General features: G+C 29.1%; 1 protein-coding gene across 1 annotated transcript in view; it reads right to left on the bottom strand.

Annotated features, from left to right (window-relative positions):
- Positions 1 to 1,049: 1,049 nt before the first annotated feature.
- Positions 1,050 to 19,722, bottom strand: part of Cdk8 (cyclin-dependent kinase 8) — a 93,276-nt gene continuing 74,603 nt past the window's right edge. The window contains exons 8-11 of the mRNA XM_075372127.1: positions 18,431 to 18,503; positions 16,938 to 17,035; positions 8,989 to 9,115; positions 1,050 to 5,527 (exon numbers count right to left, since the gene is read on the bottom strand). Coding sequence (XP_075228242.1) covers positions 5,312 to 5,527; positions 8,989 to 9,115; positions 16,938 to 17,035; positions 18,431 to 18,503 — 514 coding nt within the window. The 3' untranslated portion in view covers positions 1,050 to 5,311. The remainder of the gene's footprint in view (positions 5,528 to 8,988; positions 9,116 to 16,937; positions 17,036 to 18,430; positions 18,504 to 19,722) is intronic.

The raw sequence follows: 19,722 nt of genomic DNA, 5'->3' as shown, positions 1-19,722 counted from the left end.
AATTGGATGAATGGTATAGGAAGAATGTGGACAAACATTCATTTTTAAATAGATTACTCTATGAAAATAATGACTTGTAATCAAACTATTGAATCTATTAAATTAAAAAATTATAATTAAGCTATAATTCCTAATTTTTAATATAGAAATTTAATTACTACTAATAAGCAAAACTAATTAAAGTAAAATATAATTAAAATTGAATAATTAAATTAAATAAATGCATAAACATTATTAACCATTAAAACTGGAGTAAATAACTCCAGTTATTTATTAAATACCTGGAGTAAATATGTTTTAGAATTAAAACATAATTTTATAGTTTAATTATTTTATTTAATTAATGAAGTAGAATCTAATAATTGCAGCGATAATAATTACAAATAAAATTAATTTGATATATGTTAAATGTGTTTTAAACATTACTATATCGTAAATTTAAAATACTATTTTAAAAATACCAAATAAAAAATTTTATAAAAATAACATTTTATCAATTCAAACACATTAATTATTCAAATATAAATATTCCAGAAGTTACTAACGCTAGAAAAACAAGAAAGGTCTAGTAGTCAGGCTCAAAAGTATCACAACCTACATTACTTTGTGCTTTTGACCAAATAGAATAGTTATTTCGTAAGACATTCAGGAATCATCAGTTGGAAATGAATGCAGTATCTACCTTACGTATGAGCTACATATAAAAAAGTGCCAGAAGTTTCTCAAATGAATTTTATATATTTGAACTATTGTCAAGAACAATAATCGTTCTTATATTGTAACTAATATAGCAATTACTATACTGCTAATAATAAATAAACTATAATGTGAATTGCAAACTTTGCATAAATAAAGGGTCATTTTAAAATAAATTATTTTAAAATTTTATAAATTCACTGTTTAATAATACTGATTTTTGGTTTAATTTAAAATCCAGCATTTCTGCCACTTTTTCGTACATTTTATATAAAAAAAATATATTTTTTTATATATATATATATATTAAAAAATTTTATGTTTTTTACAGACTTTATTTATAATTAATTTTTTTTAGAATTAAAATTTTCTTCAAACTATGTAGCAATGTTTTACATTTTATTGGCAATTTTTATAAAATTAGTTTATGGCAAAATTTAAAGAAAATGCATTTTTAAATAATTTTTTTTACACCTACAATTTTTTATTTTTAGATGCAATACTTTTTGTCACCAATTTATTTTTTTTTCAGGTCTTTATCATATAAAAACACTAATTTGATTTTCCTATGTACCAATAATTTTAATGCAACACTATTTTATTTTTGGAGCATTAATCAAGCTCTATAGCTTAAATACATCCATAACTAAAATACAAACAGTTTCCAGATAAATATTTACATATCTTTATATATCAATATATAAAGTGACAAAACTTTATATATTATTCGCATAACTATGCGCGTAAACAGTTTAATGACAATTAGTATATTTTGTAACCATTATAAATTCTGACCTAAATTGGCTTATTTAAATTGGTGAATTTATTTGTATTTTATTTTATTGTAAATTATTTATATGGATTTCTTAATACGTCGACGGAAGATATTTTTTTTTAAAAACGTAAAAATTAAATTAATAGCACCGTGATTCATTAGTTATCAAATTCTTTCTTAAAATAGAATTTTAAGAAATATGACATCATGCGTGAAAAATGAGCAAACGTTTACTATACAAAGAGTGTTATGTTTGTCCGAGTACACATACTCACACAGATTTGAACAATTCAGAGAGACAGTGGTGGGGTTAGACCTGTGACACCATCGGAAAGCGCCAATTATATGCGGGACTTTGTCATGGTTAGATGAGTGTTTTGAGTATTTTTTTAAAAAAAAAACCTGATCAGGAAAATCATAGACTGTGATCTGTACAGAATACAGGTATGAGAATTTGATATCAAAGGCCACTCCATAAAGATATTCATGGATTTATCCATCGATTTTTTTTATAACATTAAAAAATATTATTATTGAAATTATAACATGTTGAAATGATAAATTATCTTCAAAATTGTAATTAAAATTAATTTGGATTGGCCAATTCCTTACTATCATAAGTATTAAGATATTTTGTTAAATTTTGATGTATACGAATAGTTATGTAATAGTGGTCCTACAAACTTAAAAAGACTAGTAATGAGTCAAATATGTTTATTGTCATTTTTCTTTATTTTTATAAGCAAGGTGTATTATCCATCGCCGTTAGAAATATTTTTTGATGTTATGAGTATTGTAATTTCTTTTTTGTTTTGTAAAACTCAAGAGAGAAGCATAAGCAACATAGTCCTAGTACATCGTTCCGCAAATCCCAACTAGTAAGTTTATTTTATTTGTTTATTAAAAATTTATTCTTATAAAATTCTGTTTGTTTTATTTAAATTTGATGTTTTACATGAAGCTCACAGTTTATGTACATGGACAGAAATTTATTTACAATTGCAATGTGTATAAAATTGTAAAATCTTTACTGATTATTCAATCAGAGAATTTTTATGGAATTTTCAAATTAAAAATAAAAAATTAATTTTGATACCTTATACACAGTACTACCGAGTCATCACAGGATGTATAAAAAATAAAAATTGTTACCCGAGAAACAAATCTTGTAATATAACATCATATATTGTATTAATAAAAATCTTGATATATCTTTTTTTAACATTCATAATTCACTCACTGCTGATATAACAGCACCAGATTATATACATATAATCTGATATAACATTAGCCATGTAGAAACAGATTTTTTTGAAAATAATGCTTACCAAAACAAATCTTCAATCAGTGACATATAATAAAAGATTGTAATGCAAATATGATAACATTACCTCCAAAACTAAAATAGAAAAGTAAAATAAACAAAATTAAAAACTAAAAATTATGTTTAAAATCAATAACCACCAACATTTTGTCCATTCCCATACTTTTTTCATTAATTAATTTCATGGTATAATATCTCACACACTAATTTTATTGCCACAATCAAATTTTACATAGGCATCAGACATTGCACTTAAATTTGTTGGTTGCACCCTCTTTGTGGTAATAATCATACTTTAGAAAAAAATCAATCCTGATTATTAGTGTTTATAGTTTTTTTTTTTTTTTTTTCAGAAACATACTTTTATAATAGAATAATTAAAACATCCCCTTCATACATTTAGATGCAGTTATTTCACAGCTGGTATATAGTTTTCAGCTGTTTCAATAATTACCTATTCTTCATCCTTAACAATATAAATAATAAATTCTTATTTCCATTCACACTTTACTAACTATTTAAAAAAAATATATTTTAACTAATACCACTTCAATATGAACCAATAAAATTCTGTCTATTATTACAACTGATGATGAATATATTACTTATTACAATCATCAATATATGACTTTTGATTTACTGTCTGCATCCATTATCTGTCCTCTATAACCTTGAAAGCATTCAACATTTGGGCCAAACCATATCGCAAAAAAAAAAAAAAACTTTTGTTAGGTGAATAAAGGAAAATAGTACATGTTCACACATATATTTAACAGTCACTTGCTTCTGTACGGCCTTATTTCAATTATTATTTCTTATCTGTCAGCTCGTTCAACTCTGCTTACACTTCACATTACTAATATTCACTAGCTACAAGCATAACAAACTGCATACGCATTTATTTCAAAAAGTCTTCAGTTTGAAGATGTTAATTTCTAAACAAATATTTACTATTTATAAGTAGAGATAACTTTTAATAATAGCTAACTTTCTATTCAGTTCATGAATTATAATGCAGCATTTATGTTTCAGCTCATCAAGACACTTATAAAACAAGTTACACGATATTGCACCAATTCTGTTATTAAAACTGTAAAAACTACAACATGATGAAAAATACGTTGAATAAATACATTCTGCTAACAACTTTTATAACTCTGAATGTAATAGTAGAGTTTGCATACATCAGCAAGGGCAGTGAAATTCTAAAATACCCAAAAAAAACAATTAATGAGGAAGATATCTGAAAAATTCAACAAGTTAAAACAAAATTATTCTTCAAGGGCAGAAATTTTATAAAGCTTTATTTTAATAATTATAAACTTAAAATAAATGCACTTTACGATGAAGAAATGCATAAAAAAAAGTCATAAATGGAATAAAAAATTATTATATTAATAAAGAAATCTGTTTTTTTTTCTGAAAAAGGTATACTATTCAAAGTTAAATCTAAATACACATGCGGAAAGCGATTATTTTCCTCAAATATACAGTTAACTCTATAACATTTTTATGGGACTGAAAAAGTTAAATTTTACAAACAAAAAATTTAAATATGAAATTTACAAATCAGATATTTCTTGGTTTCATAAATAGAACCTAATTTTATCAATACTTAACACTTTCCTAACCTTCTAGAAGGGAAAATGTAAAAAAAATAAGATGGTTACTACACACACAGCACATATTTATCTCATAAATGCAGAGATGCATTTTAATGCCAAGCATTACTGCTGCTGTCAACAACCAAACATTAAGATTCGTACCCGTAAAATATAATTAATTTATTATACAATACATTTAGCTCACATTTTACCATCTAGGATACTGAAAATTCTACACGGTTATCTACACATGTTGAATAAAAATTATTAGAGCTATTTGTCTTGTTATCAAGAATATATTTCAGATGAAAATTGATATCATTACAAGAATGAGATTTTAATAATAATAAGAATGTTATTAACCGATAAACTAAATCTTATTAACCAATAAACTAAAGATAAGGGATAAAATTTTTAAATTCTGTATAAGTAAACATCGAAATTGATAAACAGCACCTGAAAATAGTGAATAACTTTAAATGAGTATTTATTTCAGTTTACCTGTTTATAATCATTTATAATAACATACTTTTATGTTCTAAAACGCAATTCATCTGAACACATAATATGATAGAATGCGTTTTAAAACGCACAACATAATTTGCAGCATGAATGGATCTTAACTACAACAACACAACTATTAAAAAAAGGAACTCTAGCAAACTGTTATCATATACATAATGCATTATTTAAAGAACAAAAAATATAAAAAATTAGAACCAATGATAGATATGAAATTCCAATTAATTAAAAACTAAACAAGATAAATAACACTATTTTTCCTTGTACATCATAAAATTGTTAGGGTTGAATAATAAATATTCTCATTGTAAATTATTTTCATTGAAAACAACATCCAATATGATTGTATAACACACTTTTTCATTACATGGTACATAAAAAAAAAAAATATTAAAATCTCTGATTAAAATTAGCAGACTGTGTATTAGCAGTCGATGTAAAAATAATACTCTGCTGGGATACATGATGAAAATCCTGCTGTTGTTGTTGAGGCATAGCTGTACCGGGATTAACTTGATGCGGTGGACCGCTCAATCGAACTCTTTTCGCATTAGGCCCATGTCCATGATTATGACTACCTTGATCTGATTGACCACCTTGTCCTCCCTTGGATAAAGAAAAGAGAACATTCCATAAATTACAGTAAATTCCAATGCAACAGGTACAGTTACAATAAGAAGATTATTGTGACAGTTTTAATATATACCATCGTTTCATTAAGTAATTATCAACATTATCAACAATTTACAAACTATAAGAAGAATATTAAAAATATCAAGGTCACCAAACAAATAACCTTACCTTACCTGCTTCTTCTATACTTAACTTAATTTAACCGCTCCCATTTCATTATCGTTCATATTACATATATATAATCTTTTAGACGTTTCCATTTGTTTATTTACAAAAGTAAATAAACAATATAAATAATATACTAACAGGATCAGATCTATTTTTATAACATGAAAATGCCAAACATGACTAGGATTTGAATCCAGAACTTCTAGATAAAATACAAAGACACTAACAACTTTTTGTGTAGCCTCTCTTATTTGATCATTTTTTATGAAGTTGATCACTGTATGGTTTGATTTTGAATAATTAGCTTAAACATAAAATAAAAATTAAAAGTAAACTATAAATACACTGCTCGACAGCAAAGGGTTTTTAAGTAACACTTCTTCCTACTTACAGGAAAAATCGGTACTTACGTATTAACGCCACCACAGCTACAGCTGCTGTTTAGGTTATGTTGACTTCGTCTACTGACAAATCGTACATACATCAAAATAACCTAAATATAAACTACGCTCGCTTCGCTCGCTAACCTCTTACGTATTAAGATAACCGCAGCTACAGCTTTATTTAAAAACTAAGTAGTCAATCGGATTTCGATGGATTAACATTAATTGGATTTCGGTGCTATAACATTAAGGTTATATTATTAATAAGTTGTATATATTATGCATATTTAATGTTAATTATAAGAAGTTATCGAGCGAAGCGAGTGTAGGTTATATTTAGTTAGGTTATTTTGATATACGTACGATTTGTCAGTACACAAAGTCAACATAACCTAAACAGCAACTGTAGCTGCGGTGGCGTTAATACGTAAGTACCGAAAAATCTATTATTAGTAACTTAAAAATTATAACTACACACTAGTTTTGAAAAAATTATTTTATAAAATTAAATTAGTAAAAGTAACATCGTTTCCCCCTTTTTTACTAGGATTTGCTCACAGATTTAGCAGTAATAACAAAAATACTTTATAAATGACCAAATTATTTTCACACCGATTTTTCTGAATTTTATGGTGCACACAAACCAGTGAAGAATACAGTCAAATACATATTCTAAAAAAAAAAAATAAAAAATATTATTGAAATTAGTTATTTAAGGTTGGGGAAAAACTTTCTTCCTAATTTGCTACACAAATTAAACAAATTTTTTTTATAATTCAAAAGTATAAGCCTATATGCCATTTCGATCTGCCTGTTTTTGCTACTTTAGAAATAAAATCATAATTTTGTCACTGTAGAACTTCTGTATTCTGGACAAAAAAACTGTGATGTGATTTTTCACAGCCCTCTTTTGAAGCCAACTTTATATCATTAAGAGAGTTCTGTAAAATCCAAAATAAACGGTAATGTGACAGTGCAAGGTCAGAACTATACAGTAAATGCATCTAAATTCCCAGCCACGCTCTCTTAACTATCAATGGGTTACCAAAGATGTGTTGTGAGGTCTGGAGGTGTCATGATGGAAGAAAACACCTATCCTACTGACTAATTTCGGTTACTTTATTTTGATTGCTTGGCATAATCTTTTATTTGTTAACAGTATGGATTAGAATCAACCTAACACTGAACTACTGCTTCCCAATCCTACCACACGCGCACGTGTGCATGCACACACGAGAGGGAGAGAGAATCATCACTTTTCTTGTTGTCAATCGTGGCTTACCCACCATTTGCAGAGCTTCAACTAGCTTTGATCATGATCTTTTCCATACATTATTGTCACATGTGATCTGTTTATCATACGTCAAAATGAGCCGTATTAAAAATGATTCAATTTCATTCTATTTTAGCAACAATTATATTTTTTATTATTAACTTATGTGGCATCCAAATATCAAGTTTGTTTTGTGCCCAGCCTCCTTCAAGCAGTTAAACTGTTCTATGATTGATGTTTAGTTTGTTACTGATATAACTGCAAAAGTGTCAATCTTGCTCAAAATTTTTCATTATTTCATTGACTTTCTTCATGATTTCATGATTTTTCAACATTGGCCAACCAGAGTGAGGTGCATCATTGACATCAAAATTTATATTTTTAATATTCTTTAACAGCTTTGTACCAAATACGTTGAATCATCACAATTTTTTAGGAGACTGGGATGCATTTTTACCTATTTTGTAACAAAATTTCAAAATCTAGAGTATTTCTTCTTTAGTTTCACTCATTTTCAAAATGCAATAACTTTTAAATAAACGAATATAATCAATATTTCTAAAATACACAGTGATACGTCACTTTTCAAAAACATGCAGTGTTGCCAGATTTAATTAATATTACCAGAGTTATGTAATTCTAAAGGCCATGTACAGGAAGAATGCAATAAAAACTTTTCCCCAACCCCAATAATTAATAGAGTTAAAACTACCAATTAACTTCATATATATTTTTTTTAAAAACTCTTTCTTGGATTTATACATTTTTTAATTTATAAATTTTGTTTTTTTAAGAGGTAATTTTCTGTTTACAGTCATGCATGTATCACATCTAAAGTGATGATGTATAACTATTCACTAATAAAAAGAAAATCAGTTACAATGAACACAATCATTTCTAGATTTTTAAATAACAACTCCAAAGTACTTTTGTACAGTTTTAGATGTTTTTCATCAATTTCTTTAATTACTGTAATAAATTTCTAAGATAACATAACACAAATTAACTTTTAGCAATACAGCAACTTGTATAATAAACCACACAAAAAAGATTTTTACATTAGTGCACCTTTGATGTATATTGCTACACCTTGATATTATATTGCTACACCTTTGATGTGTGTAAATTTATTATAATTAGTTTAATAAAACTAGATAACATCACAGAAAAGTAGTATTGCATATTAAACACTACCAAAAACACCCCAAACACTATTATTCCAGACTTTTTTGCATAGAGATAAAACAGTTTACTATCAAGAGACAACATTCTTCAAATACACTCGTAGTATGATAAAGATAAAAGAAACAACGCATTCTACACAATGATACTACTTAAATAAGAAATTCAGAAAGAGGGAAGACAATTTTCCATGCTTTGTCAACTTCTGTTCTAAAATATATTATAAGTGACTTGTGTTTTCATTATATTTATATTCTTAACTCCACCCAAATGCTTCATATCTTTTATAATTTTATTTGTAGACTACATATAAAAAGCACATCGATGCTGCAATTCTTCCAGTTTACCATTACTTGCATCAAAAAATTAATGAGTTACATTATCTAAAAAAATACAACACTATTTTTAATATAGTACATACTACTTACATTATTTGAACAATTAACATTATTTGCTTGATTTTGTCTAGCTTTATTTGTATCGGATTTATCCTCTGTATCATCATCTGTAAGGAACTCCCTTTTAGGATACGGAATAGGGCATCCTGCAAATACACTAAAACAGCACACAAATGTTAATATGATAATGACGATTTCAAAATGAACTTCATAACTTTAAAAGCATATAAAAATAAATTTAGATAACTTACAGATTCGGCTGAGGTTTCATTTCACAGCAAAACACATCAAATTTTGAATCATGTAATTCATTAATACGAAATTAAGAACACCAACGCTGTCACCAGTGTTGTTAAAACTAGATACATTTACTGATGCAGAATGTGCTTACTGTATATTGTGGTTTCAAGATTTGCAGTCAGTAACTGCAGTTCAATATAATTTTTATAGAGAGTACAGTATGGAACCTCCTAGTTGGCATATCATTTACTGGATGCACCATTACTATTAGCAAGACGAGGCACCATTTCAGTACTGGCTAGAAGTACAAGATTTTCTTGGTACTTCATTTACAAGATGGTGGATTGGTTGTGAAGGTCCAGTTGCACGGCCACCTCCCTGATTTGACCCTGCTAGATTTTTCTTGTAGGGTTTTAATGTATGTTGCATTAAAAATGTAAGCCATATCAAACCAGAATGAATGTTGGGTGATAAACTTCATGTATTTTTCTATGAAATGTGACCTTAAACGAATCTGTAAGTTATCTAAATAAATGTTTACATGCTTTTAAAGTTATGAAGTCCTTTTTGAATCATCTGGTACAATATATATATAATTACAATTATAGTAATATATTACAATCATTTCTTTATATTAAATTCTTTTGCAGAGGAGTCGCTTTGTCAAACATATGAAACTATATGTTATATTATATATTTATAATATGATTAAAAAACATGTTTTGAAAAATGAAATAAAGAGAGATATATTTACGCCATACTATTTTAATTTTAAATCAATTTCTGCTACTTATGTTAGTTAAAGTTGTATTTAGTTTAAGTGCATTTTGTATTAATTTCATTTAAATATTTGTTAAGTTGATTAATTTTACGACAATAATTTTCTGTTAAATCTCTTTTAAAAATTCCAAAATACAAAAACTTATCATTTACTTGTCAAACTTTATAAATTTAAAAAGCTTGACATGAATTCCATAGTGAAGTTTATGAAAAGCAGGAGGATTGTAGCTAGCCATCTAGTTATTATATTGTAATATGGAAAACAAAAAGCTTTTATATAGTCCTAAAAAACTGCTACCTTTATGAAAAACGGCAACTGTCAAGAAATGATTAGTGAGGAAACCTGAATTTTGAAAAATTAATGCAGAGAAATGACACAGAGGTGGTACCAGATAACTCAAGAACTCTCTAGAAAGCAAAAATACATATTACTTTATTGTTTATTATAGTAATTTTTTATCACTAAAGTGAGATGGTAAACATACTTCTCTATATTTTAATATTCCAAAATATGTTTTTATAAGTAGAGATAAGTTTTTATAAATAATACAGTTTGCTGCCAAATGCAATTTGCTTGATTAATTATTAAAATTGTAAAAAGTTGTTTCATTGTATACAAGATTATGGCAACTTATTAAGAAATAGAAATAATCTCAAGATGCATTCTCCTAATGGAAATAAATAAAAAATCAAACAAACATATGTTAACAAAGGTTTTAAGACTCGTGAAAAATTTTACCCTAATTTCTGTACCAATGATAAAATGAGGTAAGATACCAAAAGCAAAGGTTTAGGGGGGAAGAATCCTCCAATTAGAAAATGTTTCCTTACATTTTAGATAAAAAAACTGTGTGCTTCTGTTACAAAATCAAAAAAAAAAAGAAAAGATGTCTATTAATTCTTCACTAGAAAACTGAAAGTGCATTTTTAGATTGTAATATGCATAAATGCATGTATTTTATTCTCTTCTGTAACCTTGTCAAATTATTCAAATATAACAAACACACAAAGTTTACTGTTATTTATTGTTATTTCTGATAATATTGGTAACATTTGGAATGTAAAATTTCTCAAATAATATAACTTTTAAGATGAAATAGTTCTATATTCTATACATATTTATTTTTTTATCAGTTAAATTTGCTCAGAATTTAATAAATTAAATTTATTAAATTTAACAAAATTAAAGAGATGATTTTTGGCCCCAATTTTTTTCTATCAATTTTTTCAGACACTACTGGAAATAGTTCTGGGATCCTTTTTTAAATTGTTAGGTTAAAAACTGACAAAAACCACCAATTTTTCCCTACAATTAATAACCCAATAAATCATCAGAGCAGAAAAGAAGGAAAACGTTTTACTAGTGGAAACTAAAAAAGAAAAAACAGAACATTTCCAGAGATATGTTTTTATAAATTTTTTTCTGCATTTTCACCAGTTAGATATACCCTGAGTTTATTTCTGCTTCTTTACTAGACTCTCAGGGCCTAAGTATCAAGAATTATAACCTAAATATAAAAACTAAGCATAAAAACTGAATAACCAAAATACTATTACCAATTTTGTAATGATTTTAATCCAGCAATTAAGCAATATTTTTATAAAAACTGTTCATCATCTTCCTTTCTTCTTATCCAGTTATTATTTTAGTCTACAAATCATGGACGTTCGCTTAACTCTGCTTTACCAACATTCCTCTTTGAAAATCTCTCCTCTGTTCTCTTGTTAAGATCTTCCTTAATACCACTTAACTTTCTTAACCATCCTCTAGATCTTCTTCCAATTAAATTAAAAGTTTTTTTTCAACTCTTACATATGACATTTTATTCAGAGCTAAATGCCAAACATCTTAGTCTACCCTGTTCAATTCTCTCCTGCAGTGCTGCTATACATCCTATGTCTTCTCTTACTTCAACACTTATTACTTGATCTCATCTTGCCTTTTTTGCATGTTTTTAAAAATTCCATATCAATCACCTGTATTTTCTTTCTAGTTTTCTTGTATAAATTGTTAATCTGGCAAATCAGTAAGTATTAAGAGTAGTAAATAGAACATTACAAATTACTAAAATTACAAATTTTTAACAAATAATAAATAGAAATAAAAACCACACAGTTAATAACTTAATGGCTGCTATTATTAATATTTCAATTTCATTTACAGTAAAACTAAATTAATCCAAACAATGTGACCTATGCTTATACAGATTAAGTGGGATCACTTTATACATAAGAATAATTTGAATTTTTACTCATAGTAATCACATTATTTCTTTTTTTTCTAGCATATTACAGGTAAATGTAACTTGAAGACACAATACAAGTAAAATATTAGCATGCTAATAATAGTGTCTTTGTATACAAATTTGCAAATTATAAAATTAATGTAGAAAAATTCTTAAATTGTTACAATTTATTAAGTTCTAAAAATAAGTTAAAAAAAATTTCACCAATAGTTATAAACTAGACTGCTGAATCTTGAAATAGTTAAAATGTGACACAATAAAAACGAAAAGAGTTGAAATTAATACATTAACAAGTTTTCAACTTTAATAAAATATAGATCCCCTCAAACAATCTGTTAAACAAGCGACATACTGAACCCAGCAATTACTGCTGAAATGTGAGAGTAGAGAAATGAGCAATGTAAAAAAATTCACAATGACAACAGTCATAAGAACTATATCGATAGGAAAACTATATATTAATGATTAACATTAAGGAAACCGCAAGTACATACAAATTAGATGGTACGTACATACATACATATTAAAAATAATTTCTTTATAGTGGTTGGTATCCCTGCTCTTAAGGTTACACAAACCACGCACTCGCTCTCTTGTTTCAGTTACAAAGCCCATAGCTGATGTGAGCAGATCCCAGTTATAGTGTAAAGAAGCAGTTGGTGATACATGTTTGGCACATGTTTCGTTTGTGTTACAGCAAATGGAGAAAAGTTTGCCATAAATAATGAATGTATTTTGTGAAGCTTTAACGAGGACCCGTCTTACAGCAACAGAAATATACTGAGAGATGTGCATTTGCTTCCAGCAATATCAAAGACGGGTCATGTAGTGGACAAAAAAAAGGTGTGAGTGCAAACATGTGACATCACTAATTCAATTAAACAATCTTCACTTAAATTTTTTACAAACAACCAGCCATACTTAATATGCTGTGGTCAACACTGCAGTATCACATTAAAAAAACAATTGGATATGAAACCATTTCAACCAAATTTTGAGAAAGAAATGTATATATGCTTCATTAACACAATTCTGAAATGCAATGTCCCGCACAAGAGTGTTGTTTCCTGATGACAGAAATTTATCAAAGTTCATGAGCCAGGAATGCAGTTTGTTGCGCTAAAAAGAATCATAATTTTGTGCACGAGTCAGAAAGGAATCCACATGTCATAAGGCCCAGAATTGCACTGCAATTATTATTTAGACCATACTTTTTTAAGAGTATAAGAACGTTGAGTCTTATTTGGATTTTGGAAAGATGATTAACACTTTAACTTCAAGAGAAGGGTATTATGAAATATGTCTGAATACAAGATGTACCTTGCTCTTTGAGCGTACAACTTCCTAAATGAAAAATGTCCAGGCTGTTGGACTGGCATGGTACACTAATATCATCAGCAATATTGTAACAGTAACAACAAAGCCCCAACACTATTGCAATCATCTCAATTCCCCCCCAAGGGGAGAAGATCCCGCCTCGTAGCGTGTCAGGTCGCTACACCACCCCCTCTGTTCTGAGCCCGCAATGGCTTTAACGGAGGACATCTTCTTGCCCTCAAACTGATCACATTCCACAGTGTTCAGCCCGGCCACGGTGAGATGCCACCGATGCAGATACCCCAAGGGACATCTACATCAGTAAGCTGCCACGAGAGATAGTATGAGTTCTGCCTTCCAAAGAAGACAGCTGACACCTAACGCTACCACGCTGCCCTCAGGAACTAAGCAAAAAGCCTACTTGCGGAAGAAAGAAGACCCCGCGTCTGCCACTTAAACCCTAAACTACCACTACACCCCTAGTGCGTAGATGCATCAAGTATGCTACGGCAGCATATCAATCTGCAAAATTTCAGTCACCCGCAACGAATATCGTAATAAATTTAAGCGATTGGAGTACAGCCACAATAAACCTAGTCCCAGAGGTCCTCAGGTCTGGTCCGTCGGGAGCTGAGTATAACCTCTAATCTCCCACTACAGCTCCATTTTTGAGGGCCGCTCGGAATAACACCCAGGTCGATCGCAACCAGCATTTACTTATTACCCCCTTAATAAGTGTGCACTCCAATTCGGCAAATCGCCATGCTAAAGTTAGTAAATTGTGCTCGGGGAGTGAACTCCCCGGGTACAACCTCCACTATTGCACTCAACAACTCATGTGAAATAATAAAGACCCATTTATCTCAGCATTAACAAGAACACTTGAAAAATTCCACAACAGTGTGCAGAAAGTCTTCTGAACCATAACTCTAGAAATGTTTTGCAACATGTCAAGGAGGAAGTGGAAATTCATAACTCTGGACATTCAGCACAATGATGGACCCACAAATCCACTGGATAAAGAATTATTAGTACAAATGTATATAAATGTTCAAAATATATGTATTAAGTCTATAATGTATATTTGACTAGGGGTACCGGAACTTCTCAATCATAATGTACGATGGACATATCGTACGATAATGTACGATATGTCCATTATCAGTGGACCCACAAATCCACTGGATAAAGAATTATTAGTACAAATGTATATAAATGTTCAAAATATATGTATTAAGTCTATAATGTATATTTGACTAGGGGTACCGGAACTTCTCAATCATAATGTACGATAGGCATATATGATACCGATAAACCAGTACTAATGATTTCATATACCAAAGGAGCATCTGAGATAGCTCTGAAATATACAGCCTAAGATGATAAAAAAATACCAAAAGATCCAAAGATGATAAAGAAACACAGGAAAAATCATTGCTATTACAATCCATCATCAAAAGAAATATTTGGCCGATTTCTTTTAAAAGAATGAATGATTTTCTTGTTTATGACTGATTTCTTTGCACATTTAATACTTAAATTATTCATAACACAATTTTAACCTGATATAATATACTTTAACCAGATATTCATTTAATAGAAATGAAAATTGTGTAAATGCAGTAAAATATAATACTTTATTTACATTAATAATTTTATGTATCAAGATAACGGGCCCGTTATCAGTAAATAAAATTATCACTAAATAATTACCGTTTAATTATCAGTAAATAATTTTAGTAATTATATGTTTAAAAAAACTTCAGTAAATAGAAATGTTTTTCTTTTTCATTTAAACAGAAGTTATTTTTTTTTTTTTGATTATTCAGAATTTTAGGGCACCAGAGGTCAGATTACCTAATAAAGGTTTTACTTAATATAATTTTATTTATTAAATTACACATAAACTATTTTCATAAAATTAAAAAAAAATGTTTAACTATTTTAATTGAAAACTACAAGTGACACTGCAAAATAACCTTTATCACAATTGGTAACTGAAAATACAGCAAATTGATTTTTATCTTATTGATTTACATATAATAATGAACTATGAGGCGCAGTTCAAAAGCAAGGGCAGATGAGTAATAAATAAAATATATGATCGGCAAGACTGATTGGTTCACGCATGCGCAGTACCTCTAAGTGGTCTGATGAGCATGTAACAGCCACACTGCCATCAGTTAACTGTTGCTTGCCTTATCAAGACAGTGTGTTTAAATGAGAGCAATAATAACAAATCCCATCAGTTGTAAAGTTCAATCAGCGATTGGATTTCTAAATGCAAGAAGACATAATGCTGATGAAATTCACAATCAGTTCTGTGAAACATAAGGGTCTAACACAATGAGTGAAGGAAAAGTGAAGCAATGGTATTGTAAGTTTAAGGAAGCCTGTTTGAATGTTCATGATGAATAGAAAAGTGGCAGGTCAAGTGTCTAAATTGATGATTTCATTAAACATATGAAGCAAAAGTGAGAGAAAATCATTGCTTTATGATTAGCAATTTTTCTCTAGAATTTCCAGATGTTTCAGACAACAGTGAGAATCATAACTGACCTCTACGTTATTGTAAACTGTATATGATGGGTGCCGAAAATGTTGATAAGTGCTTACAAAAGATCAGAGAATGACTTTCATGCTTTTCTCGAACACTTTAATCATAAGAAAGATGAATTTTTTCCATACTGTCTCTGGTGATGAAATGTGGATTTTATACATCAATGCTGAGACAAAATAGCAATCCATGCGGCGGCGTCATTCTGGTTCACTTAAGCTGAAAATATTCAAACAAGCACAGTCTCAAAGGAAAATCATGACAACTGTATTCGGGGACCAAAAGGGTATGTTTTTGATAGATTTCGTGGAATCTGGAACATCCATCACATTAAAAGTCTATGGTGGAACGCTTTCTAAACTGCATTATGTCACTCAAAACTAACAACAGAGAATGCTGAGATCAGAAATTTTTCTTCTTCATGGTAATGCACCTTCACACATGGCTGCATGCACAACAGAAAATATTCAAAAATTTTGATTGTAGAATTTTAATCATCCCCTTACAGTACTGATATCATGCTCAGTGACTACCATTTCTCCCTACACCCCAAAAACTAGCCTGCACTTCAACAATTTGAGGAAAGTGAAGAGCTGAAAATCCCAGTGCAAAAACAGCTACAATCCCAGGTGAAATTTTATGGAGTTTACAAGTCGAAGAAGCTTGTTTCACAATATTAGAAGTATTTAGAATTAAATGGCGATTACATCAAAAAATAAACAAATAAGCATTTGAAACCATTAATAAATTTTTCATTATTTCACAATTCTCCTTTTGTTACTGATCTCCCTTACTTATGAACTCTGCCTCGTATAATATACAACTATATGGATACAAACTCTTGTGTTGGAAGAGGGTCCTCTTGAAAATAAGCATCTTGCATTGCTTGCTCTGATGTAATTCGTTTATTAGGATCCATTAGAAGAAGTTTCTGAAGCTATAAAAATAAAACCTTATAATATCCAAACCTTAAAAAAGATTATTTACTTAAGAGTAATTTTTTTAAGACTATACGTGCTAAAGTAACAAAATAGTTGCTGACAGTAACCAAATTTATTTTTAGTAAAAAATTTACATAAAAGGAAAATCCAAACTGCATTCTTTTCACTACTGATTAACAATTTGTTTGATGTTCCAAAGGTCTTCAGATACTCAACTGCAGCTTACTCAATTTTAGACACATAGGCAGCTGTCCTCAATTGATATACTGAGTATAAATGTAACTTGTTAGATCAAAGTATCACCAAGCCAGAATATATTGTTAATTTAATTAACAAAATTAATTAGAACAAAACAGCAAAATGGTGGCCAGGAACAACATCATGCAACTCCAATTGCATTGAGCATCAACTATCAACCTCCTGCAAGGGAAGGCTAACACTAATCAGTGGTGTCACTCCAACACACCTGTGCATTACTATATTAATGCTCATATGCTTCTGCGTATTCACTAAAAGTATTAAATTTGAAATAAAAAAAAAAACTATGTACTTTTATCATACGACTTTCTCAATTACATTATTATATAATCTCATTTGTTATATCAGGGAGGAGTACATTAAATGTTCAGAAATAGGAAAATAGATTATTTTTAACATATTAAAACTGGTGAATACATGAAACATCCTGATACATGTAAGAGAATTTAATTTAACTTTTTTTTTTGTTACGCCAGGAAGGACTACATTAATTGTTCAAAAATAAAAAAGTGGATAATTTTAACATACCAAACATGGTGAATACATGACACGTTCTGATAAACGTAAGAGCTTAATTTTTTTAAAGTTTTTGTTTTGGCAGATCACCAAAAAAAAGTCAAACTATCAAAAGACATTCCAGTAACAAATTATAATTTTCATAATTATGAAAAAAAGGCTAAATTACTACTACTAGCCAAAATTATTATTACCCTAATCAAAAACCAAAATTGTTACTTCAGGCAAAAAATTAAACAACTTTGCTCTAAGGAAACTTGGAAGCATAAAACTGTTAAATGCTGTGATCTTAAACCAATTATTAAGCACTCAATACATTATCTGTGAAACCAAAATATACAACAGAGACAAACGAATGATTATGCATTTTAATTACACTAATAACTCTTAATATGGATTGTTTATTCAATATATTTTAAGACAAAATATCATCTCTAGCAAATTCAATAATTCATTTTTCACTGGCACTTCTCTGTACTACAATTTCCAATATTATTAATTTCTAACATACAATAGGAAAAGTACTAAAAAATAAAACAGACCAATAAGTAAAATTTAAGCATAAAAAATTGTTCAATTATTTTTAAGAATAAGTATGCAATGCAAAACAAGCTTACCAAATGAAATGCTTTACTATCAGGTTTAATTTTATGCCGATCCATGTACTTTACCAAGGAACAATTTGAATAGCTGAAAAAAAGAAGGAAAAATACTCACTGGTTATGGAGAAACAATTAGAAAATACAGTGTACAAAAAAGAATACTGGGGTTTTAAAGCTATTTAATATCTTTTAACTCTAACTTACAGTAATGAATACAGATAAAATGAAAGAGTAAATCTTACAGTTTTTCTCTACCATGATTTTCAAAGTCTAAGGTTTTGAAGTTCAAATCCTAGTAAAAGTTAGTTACTTTTACACAGATTTGAAGACTAGACAGTGGATACTGGTGTAATTTGGTGGTAGGTTCAATTTATCACACATAAGGAATGGTCGGCCCAAGTCTGTACAAGACTACATCTCATTTACATATCATACATATCCTTATCTCATTGAGCCATAGGATGGGGGTTGTTTATTATTTGCTAAGTGAACAGATTGCAATATATACATTAAACATTTTTTTTTTTTTTAAATGTTCAATGTGAGTATCTTTAATCATGCAGCATACACCCAGTTCATCCCATACTTTAACTGGCATATCTGGAGTAATGAAAATAACAACTACTTAATTTTTGTGCCTCAAATCGGGTAAATCAGTGGGAGTGGAGGTGCATAAACAAGATCCTTAATAAAATCACAACGGAAAAGATCACTTGGGGTCAGATCAGTGACCTTGAAAGTTGCTGCAAACAAGAGCTCTGTCATCAGGACCATCTTAACAATCCAGCGGTCACGGAAAACATCACTATTAATCTTGTACAAGATTATGCCAGTACGTACCTTCTTGTCGCCAAATAAAATTCTTTGGTCTATCTTATAGTTGAGGAAAAAGCAATGAATGCAGGATATCAAAATAATCAATTCTGTTGATCATTTTCTATCTTCAGAAGAAAAAAAAAGCTGTAAACTTGCCGTCAGATATCACATAGAAAACATTTAATTTTGGGAAGTACTTTTTCACATTGTAAGAGATCATGGGGATTTTCTGATCTCTACACACAAGCATTATACGTGTTAATGTTTCCATAAGATGAAACGTCATCATGAACACAATATGATCAAGAGAGTCATCATCTTCATGCTGCAACATTTCTATCACAAACGTCAGTTTGTGATAGAAATGTTGCATAGTTGACAGCATAGTTGACAGACTTCAAAGGCTAAAGAGCTGTAAACAGTATGGATGCATATAAGTGTTTCCTTAAAGCATTCCACATTGTCATCATCAGCATTGTTAGTTCATGTCC

This window comes from Lycorma delicatula, chromosome 7 (genome assembly GCF_047948215.1).
Source record: "Lycorma delicatula isolate Av1 chromosome 7, ASM4794821v1, whole genome shotgun sequence".
In the NCBI taxonomy this organism is placed as follows: Eukaryota; Metazoa; Arthropoda; class Insecta; order Hemiptera; family Fulgoridae; genus Lycorma; species Lycorma delicatula.
This window is presented reverse-complemented; position numbering and strand designations above follow the sequence as displayed.